The sequence below is a fragment of the Vicugna pacos genome, chromosome 6, assembly GCF_048564905.1.
Source record: "Vicugna pacos chromosome 6, VicPac4, whole genome shotgun sequence".
Lineage (NCBI taxonomy): Eukaryota > Metazoa > Chordata > Mammalia > Artiodactyla > Camelidae > Vicugna > Vicugna pacos.
The window spans coordinates 86006112-86015202 of NC_132992.1; the positions used below are offsets into that span (position 1 = coordinate 86006112).

The 9091-nt window shown below is 41.7% G+C and overlaps 1 protein-coding gene across 2 annotated transcripts in view; it reads left to right on the forward strand.

Moving 5' to 3' along the window:
* UNC79 (unc-79 homolog, NALCN channel complex subunit) overlaps window positions 1-9091 on the forward strand; it is a 173959-nt gene extending 164868 nt beyond the window's left edge. For both annotated transcript variants that reach the window (XM_031679353.2, XM_072963982.1), the window contains 2 exons: window positions 6886-6927; window positions 8531-9091. In XM_031679353.2, coding sequence (XP_031535213.2) covers window positions 6886-6927; window positions 8531-8731 — 243 coding nt within the window. In that variant the 3' untranslated portion in view covers window positions 8732-9091. The remainder of the gene's footprint in view (window positions 1-6885; window positions 6928-8530) is intronic.

Here is a 9091-nt window from a genome sequence, read left to right on the forward strand (position 1 = left end):
TTCTTTTTCTTGTCTCGTTGCTCTGCTACAAGTTGAATAGAAGTTGTAAGAGTGGGAAACATTGTCTTGTTTCTGATCTTAGGAAGAAAGCATTCATTAAATATGAGTGTTAGCTGTTAGTTTTTCATAGATACCCTTTGTCAGGTTGAGTGAGGGTTTCTTTTAGTCCCAAGCTGCTAAGAATTTTTTGTCAGAAATAGATGTAGAATTTTTCAAGTGCTTTTTCTACATTTATTGAGATGGTCATTTGGTTTTTCTTTTTTGACTGATAACAGAGTGAATTTCATGGACTGACTTTTGAGTGTTAAACCAACCTTGTATTTCTGGGACAAACCACATTTGGTCTTGGTGTATTATTCTTTTAAATACGTTGCTGAATTCTGTTTGCTAACATTAAAAAAAATAATTTTTGCATCAATGTTTATGAGGGCTATTAGACTGTAATTTTCTTACAATAATTATTTTTGGTTTTGGTATCAGGATAAGGATGGCCTTATAGAGTGGATTAGGAAGTATTCCTTTCTCTTTTGTTTTCTGAAGAAGTCTGTGTATCTGTGTAGGTTTGGTATTATTTTATTCCTTAAATATTTGGTTGAATTCACCAGTGGAATTGCATGGACTTAGAATTTTCTTTGCAGGAGGGTGTTAAACTACAGATTCAATGTCTGTAGGATGTTTAAATCATCTGTTTATTCTTGAGTGATTTTTGGTACTGTGTGTCTTTCAAAGACTTTGTCCATTTCATCAAAGAAGTTGATGTTAGTGGCATGAAATTATTCATAATATTCCCTTATTATACTTTTAATATCTGTAGGATCAGTAGTTATGCCACCTTTTTCATCCCTAATATTGGTGATTTGTAATCTCACTTTTTTTCCTCTGTTCAGTCTGGATAAAGGTTTATCAGTTTTAGTGAGCTTTTGATCTAAAATGACAACTGAAGCAATCAGCTTTTGGTTGATTTTTATCGATTTTCTCTATAGTTTTTGTTTCACTGGTGTCTGTTTTCATTATTTTCTTTCTTCTGTTGATTTTAAATGTAATTTGCTCTTCCTTTCTCATTTCTTAAGGTGGAAGTGGAATTTACTGATTTCATATTTTTTCTTTTGTAACATAAGTGATTAGTGCTATAAATTTCCATCTAAGCACTGGTTTAGCTATATCCTACAATTTGGTGGTTGTGTTCTCATTTTCATTCAGTTCAAAATACTTTCTATATTCCCTTTTGCTTTCCTTTTTGACCCTTCGGTCATTTAGAAGTATATAATTTGTTTCCAAATAAGTAGTTTCCAAATATTTGAGGATTTTCTAGAGATTTTCTGTTATGGATTTTTAATTTAATTCCATTGTAGTCAGAGAACATACCCTGCATTATTTGACTTATTTGAAATTTATTGAGGCTTGTTTTATGGCCCAGAATATTGTCTATCATGGTAAATGATCTGTGTGTACTAGAAAAGAATATGTCTTCTACTGTTGTTGAGTATAGCTTTCCAAGTCCGTTGGTTCAAGCTTATTGATAGTGTTACTCAAATATTTCATGTCCTTCCTTCTTTTTCTGTCCACTTAGTCTATCAATTGTTGAGAAAGTGGTATTGAAATATTTTCCTAATTTATCTTTTCAGGTCTACCAGTTTTTGTTTCACATATTATGAAGCTGTTATTAGGTGCATAAATGTTTAGGATTGTTATATCTTCTTAATGAATTGAAATTATGAAATGGTTCCTTTTTATCTTCAATAATATTCTTTGGTTCAAAAGTTAATTTGATATTAATAAAGACAGTCCAGCTTTCTTTTGACTAGTGTTAAGATGGTATATCTTTTCTATACTTTTACATTCAACCTATTTGTGCATTTATATTTAAAGTGTATTTCTTATAGGCAGCATGTAATTGGATGATGCTCTTTTTAAAAAAATTCAATCTGACCATCCCTTTTAATTATGTTTTTTAAACTATTTTCATTTAATGTGTTTTGTGATATTATTGGGCTCAAAATATTATCTTGCTATTTGTTTTCTGTATTTCCCATCTGTTCTTTGTCCTTTATTCTCTCTTTTTTTCTATGTTCTTTTTGACTAATCGAATTTTTTAATGATTTAATTTTGGATATAATTTCTTTTTGGTCTAGTTTCTTAAGATGTAAGCAGAAGTCATTAATTTGAGAATCTTTTTCTGTTCAGTCATCAGTGTTTAGTGCGCTAAAATTCCTCCTAAGTACTGCTTAAGCTATATTCCTCTGAATTTTGATATGTTCTCATTTCCATTCAGTTCAAAATACTTTCTAATTTCTCTTTTGACTTCCTTGACCCATGGGTTATTTAAATGTGTTTTTTAGTTATCTTATTAGCTGTATGTCTTAGTTTTTGGTTTAGTGGTTGACTTAGAGTTTATAGTCTGCATTTTTAACTTAACACAGTCTGCCTTCAAGTAATAATATACTACTTCATGTATGGTATAAGAATGTACAACAGAATACTTCCATTTCCAAGCTTTGTGCTATTATTGTCATCCATTTTACTCCTACATCTGTTATAAACCAAACCATACTTTTTTTTTTGCTTCAAACAGCCAATTACCTCTGAAAGCAATTTAATATTTATATTTGCTCTTATTTACATTTTCCAATATACTTCATTCCTCTCTATAGATCTAAACTCCCATCTTCCTTCTGCCCAAAGGACTTTCTTTACTATTTCTTATGTAGGTCTGCTGAAGCTTAATTCCTTTAGCTTCTGTATGACTCAGAAAGCCTTTAATTTGCCTTCATTTTTGAAAGATATTTTCATGGTTATTGAATTCTAGATTCAAAGTTTTTTTTCCTCCTAGTATTTTAAAGATGTTATTCACTCACTGTCTTCTTGCTTCCATTGTTTCTGACAAGAAGTCTTTGTCATTCTTATCTGTTTTTGCTTTCTGGTGATTTTTTTTTATTGGATTCTTGACACTTTGAATTTGACTTTTTTGGATGCTAGATATTTTTAATTCCTATAAATATTCTTGAACTGTATTCTATGACTTAGTTAAATTTGACACAGTTTTATGCCTTTGAGACTTGATGTTAAGCTTTGTTAGGTGGGATCAAAGCAGCGTTTTGTCTAGGGCTGCTATTTCTTCAATACCAAGGCAATATCTTTCTGAGCACTCTACCTGGTGTTCTATGATTTACAAGATTTTTCCAGTCTTACTAGTGGAAACAAATACTACTGCTGTGTGATCACCAGGGATTTTTCCCTCTAATCTTTTTAGGTTATTTTTTCTTCAGCCTTGGATAGTTTTCTCACATGTGTGTACTGGTCAGTATTCAACTGAAGAATCATGGGGAACCCTTTACAGATCTTCCGAGAGTTGTCTGTTTCTGTCTCTGTCTCTGTACGGCTCTCTCCTTTCCACTACTCTGCCTTACAAACTCTAGTTACTGTGGCCTCCCTAGACTCCCAGCTCCATCTCTTCACCTCAGGAAAACTGCCAGACTCTTCCCGGGTCCCTCCACCCTGTGTTACTGCCTGAAAACTCCTTCTAGGCAGTGAGCTAGGATAACTGTACGGCCCACCTTGTTTGTTTCCTCTCCCTCAGTGATCACTGCTCTGCACTGCTGACGCTTAATGTCTGAAAACCATTGTTTCATATATTTCATCTGGAATTTTGTTTTGTTTTAGGCAGGAGGGTGAATCTGGTCTGTGTTACTCTATCTTGGCTGAAAGAGAAAGTTTCGCAACTAATTTTATTTTGAGGGCTGGAACAAGCATGGAGTGAAATGAATATAGTCTAACCAAGTAGGAAGTCTTCAGTTTATCCTGTAGCATAAACCAAAAGAAGAGGAAAAGTATCACTTTAATTTTGGTGAAAAACAACCTATTTTTTTAAACGTCCTTCAGTTTTCTGGATATTGTTTCAGGAGAATAAAAAAAAATCGCAACTGATTTTATTATAACATTACAGAGCCCAAAATAAATTACATCTAATTCTTACTGACAGCTTTGTAGGAGCCACTAACAAATGGATACTGAAATAAACATTATTCTGTGAGTCAAATTGGCATTCCTGAAATAGGATGACTGCTGGATTATACAGTGCTGTCCGTAACAGTAAATTTAACCTGATGCCTTCAGTTGTGCGGTCTGTAAATCACAAACCTGAGGGCGCCTTGCAGGTATATTTAGAGTCTTATGGTTACATGTTACATCAATGGGGAAATAACAAAAACACTTCTAATATCAGCCTCAGTATTTCCCTTGATTGCCACACACAAGCCCTTAGCTCCAGGGACAGCCCTGGGAAAGGTGTCCACCCAGGGGCAGAGTACTCAGCGTTCCCTGGTTCCCACCCTCCTTAGTTTCTCAGGGTTCCTAACAAGAGGTTAGTTCAGGTATTTCCCAAATATCAAGAGGCATATGGGCCTGCTTCCATATTAAAAGGATGAAACTCAACAAAATCTGTCGACAGTCGATTAGGACCCTCAAGGCTTGTTTTAGACTAGTTTGCTTCCGCACACCCCACCCCGCCCCCATCCCCTTGTTCAGAATGCCTTCTTAAGAACCAGAGAGTGCAGCTTGATCTGGAACCAACCTTTGTAATCCCACAGTTTTGTTATGAGAGTTGGTGGCAGGAGAGGCAGGAGAGGGCGTCATTTTCTGATAGTTCGAGTTTAAGTCCAACCATGTCTTACGGGACACGCCATACTCCATTTCTAAACACAATGCTTATGTTAGAGACAGAGTATTCAGTGGCTGCAATATAAACACCATGTTTAGGAATACACATCAATGGAGTCAAATTAGCAAATCGTTATGTACCAACAGATTGTTGAAAGCAGAACAACAGCCAGATTTAGCCTTGGGAGCAAAAGCGTAGAGAGGAAATATAATTGATCACTTTGCCAGGATCTTTCTTTTTTTTTTAATGACTAGATGAATTAAATGAGACCAGCAGCCTATGGCCATAACTACTGAACAGAGAGGTCATTTATGTGCTGTCCTCCATCCCAGCAGGCTCTCTTCCCTATTTTCTCATTTTATTCGTCGCATTGCTGTCCTCCAGTTGGCCCAGGCTAACTTTGAACCTTTTCCTTCCTCCAAAGAGCAAACTGGTCCTCAGAGCCCACAGGTTGTCTCCACAAGGCAGCACCCCTCTCCATCGCAGGTGTTCTCCCCAGTCTTACCTGGGCCATGGAGGCAGCCTCCACACTGGGCCCCTGCCTCCATTCTCCATGTCCTTCCTCATCCTCATCTCCACGCTGCTGCCACAGTGATCTTTCCTCGTGGTGAAGGGGGCATCCCTCTTCAGAAATTGTATCATATTGGGAGTAAAATCCGGTGCCATAGGCACCCCAGATCATCTGTGAGTGAATGATGAGAGGCCTCACTCTGCTTCTCTAAACTTGCTCTTCACGACCCTCTCCTAAGAACCTCACCTTTCAGCATCACACGAACCCCTACTGCTTCCTCACCTCTCTGCGCATTCCCGGTCTTTGCTTCCTTGAGTGCCCTTGTATTAGTTTACTAGGCTGCTCAGTACTACCCATTGGGTGGCTTAAACAACAGAAATTTATTGTCTCATGGTTCTGGAGGCTAGAGGTTATGAGATAAAGGTGGTGGCGGAGTTGCTTCCTTCGGAGGCTGTGAGGGGGATCTGTCCCAGGCCTCTCCCCTAGCTTCTGGGGGTTTGCTGGCCTTATTTGGTGCTCCTTGGCTGTAGATCTCTGCTTCATCTTCACGTGACATTCACCCTGTGTGTGTATCTGTGTCCAAATTTCCACCTTTTTATAAGAGCACCAGTCATATTGGATCAGGGGTCTACCCTACTCCAGAATGACCTCATCTTAACTCATTACATCTTCAATGACCCCATTTCCAAATAAGGTCATATCTGAGGCTGTGTGGGCAAAGACTAGAACATCTATATGAGGGCACACATTCAGTCTGTAACAACTCTTCTATCGGAGTGGAGGGTGAGAAGGAGCAGGGAGTGAAATGATGTTATGCACAGGAGCAAATTAAAGATCTGAGCAGCCCTGAAAGGAACTAGCATGTCCAAACTTTTCAGATCCTAGCCCTCCTTCCCCATTCAGATTCCACCAAACTAGAGTTCTGTGGAACCCATTTTGGGAGCCCTTGTATTCTGTCCCTGACTTCTGGATTTTTGAGGCCATGCATGTTCACTTGTGTTGGGAAGGGCTGGAGTGTGGTGAGAGACCAAAGCAGACAGAAGAGAGCTGCCACTGGGGCCCTCGGGTGGGGTACCTGTGCCCGGAGCAGAGGGGCTCAGGGGGAATCAGGTGGCAGAGGGTCAGAGCAGCCCAGGTGCCTGGGATTTGAGAGCCTTACCCTCGGCCAGTGCAGGGACCCGCTGCTCTCCTGCGTGTGTACCCAAGCCCCCACCCCAACTCACTCTTGCTGTGTCTCACCTTCCAAGTTACAGCCAGGCAACTTCAGGGCTCGTCTTTTTCTATCACTTAAGCATTTTAACCTCCTCCCAGTGATATTTTCTTAACGACTGCAGGCAGATAGAGTCACCACGCTCCTTGGAGACTCAGTTCTAAAGATCCCATGGAGGAAATTCTATTTCAAGAAAGTCAGGATTTAATTGAATAAATACACATTTAATTTCCCGTGCTTGGTAGCTTTCAAGAGACAATCAGTCATTTACTCTAAAGTGTGTGTTTCAGGCACTCATGGGGCGCTTATTAACCTCCAAATGCCACCAGCTCAGCAGGGTTTGGCTTCAGAGAGACTTTTCCTGATAGCGGTAACTCCGCAGCAGGGGCCACATCCTTTTGTGATGTTAAAGGGATTCAGTGTGTCCTGCTTTGCCTCGCTGTAGGCGAAGCTTGTGGGGGAGAATGGAGAACAGGAATAACGAGGCTTCTGTGTTTCTCCATGCAGCTCATACCCATGTGGTTGCCAATGATTCAGTCAAATATCAAGGTAAGTCACCCCTGGGCGGACTGGAAGCTCAGTTCCCTCCAGAGAAGCTCGTCACATTCATAGGGCTGCACGATGCTCCACCGACTGTCTGCCCCTGGTCTCTAGGGGCTGATGATGCAGGAGACCCTGTGGGCCAGGTGAGGGGCCTGCGGGCCGAGGTGGCAGCAAGAGCCGCCGTCCCACGGCTCATTGTTGATGAAGAAGAAGGGACAGGATCCCAGAGTCTGGCAGAGGCTCAGTTACTGACTAGAATACAGGCCGAAAATCTCCACTACCTTCAGAGGATACCTGTGGGAGCCGGTCCTGACATGGCCAGTGCTATTTTCTGGCCACTAAGACAGATTTATTTGTTATGCAAAGAATTCTATTAAGAAAGGATAGCATTGAGTGAATGACAGAATTGAGCTAGAAGGGACCCGCCCACCCCCTACCCCCCATTTTACATAAGAGGAAACATAGGATCAGAAGGAAGAGTAACTTGAACACCCCACAGCCAGGAAGGGGAAGACGGAATGTATTTCTCACCACCAGTCCCTGACACAATATCACTGTAGGGCCAGACATTCTCCATGGCTGTAAGTGTACTTACTGGGGCTTGACATTAAGATGGCAAAGCTAGCCACCTGCTCCATGCAAAGCGGGGTTCCATCTGAGACACTGGGAGAATCAGGAGGAGGATGGGGGGCAGAGAAGATGAAAACCTTCTTGCTGGATTTCCTCTCACAGTTGGGGAGGGATGCTAGTGGGAGGAAGGGAAGTGACTTCAAAGGACCCAGACACCAAGGGAGAAAAACAGCTGTCAGTGGTGACCACAGGCTTGCTTTGAGTACCAGTTTGTGGCATTGGTGCTGTTTGTGGCCACTGATGGGGCCGATGGCTCCGCCAAAAACCTCATTGCAGCACTACTAGCTTCTATTGTGAAAACTGCTTGTGCTTCTACCTCGAGGCATCCCAAACTGCCCCTTCCGCTGCTTGATGGCCGTCTGTGGCGATCTGACATTGCACAGAGTGCTAAGAGACCAGTGGAACTTGAAAAGCTAAGAAGAATTAGAAAAGCTTACAACCTAGCTTCTTCGTGTGCACTGACATGAGAACAGAGAGGTTATAATCATGAATAATATGTCACATGCGCTTCCTCTGTGCCGAGTTCTGTTCTAAACCCTCTGTTAGCCCATTTATCCTTACAATGACCCAGTCCCCATTTTGTCCATGAGAAAATCCAAAGACGGACTGAAGAACCTTGTTCCCTTTACAGACGAGCCAGGATTTGAACCCAGGGAGCCTGGCAGCAGGGCCTGCCAAACGAGGCCCACATGGTGACCAGCTCCTGGGGGACTAGTACGTGTGCCACACGGGTATTGCAATGAATGAGTCAAGACGGGAAGGACGTTATTTGGATGGATTTGGGCCAGGTTGGCTCTAGAGACATGCTGCCGGCCCACACACTGCCGAATTTGAGAGTCAGCCTTCTTCAGGCCAGACAGCCCCCTTGCCACGTGTTAAGCTGTGCCTGCAGAAGTCCAGGCCGGCGCTCCCTGGGATGACGGTGAACATTGGGAGGGAAGAAACTAAACTGCCCTCTTGTCTCGCCCTTTCTTGACAGCACTTATCGGCGGGACTCCAGCTTCGCCTCCAGGCCATTCAGAACAACGTGAACCACCACAGCCTCAGGTCGCTGCCGGGCTCAGCCCAGAGCAGCGCCGGCCTGGCGGCCCTGCGCAAGTGGCTGCAGTGCACCCAGTTCAAAATGGCGCAGGTGGAGATCCAGTCCTCAGAGGCAGCCTCTCAGTTTTATCCTCTATGAGCGGACTTCTCGGCTCTCAGTGTCAACACTCTGGTTTAGCAATAATGGGTTTAAAAACAAAACAATTTGATCCAAGCAGGTTGGGGAACATATTGGTACTGTACATTCTCTTTCTAGTTTAGTAAACGACGTGCAAAGGCCGGAGAGGGCCAAAATGAAGCTTTCTTGCTACACATATTTCTGATGACTCCTTGGGCTATCTGATTAAGTGTTTCCTTACATTATTTTTTAAAAACCAAATCATTTTTCTTTAACTAACTTCTATTTTTTTTAAGAAAAAAAATAGACTGGTGGGTACTCACAGAAAAGTTGTATAAGTCCCCCTGTTGCTATTTTTGATGATAGAGAATAAATAGGGTT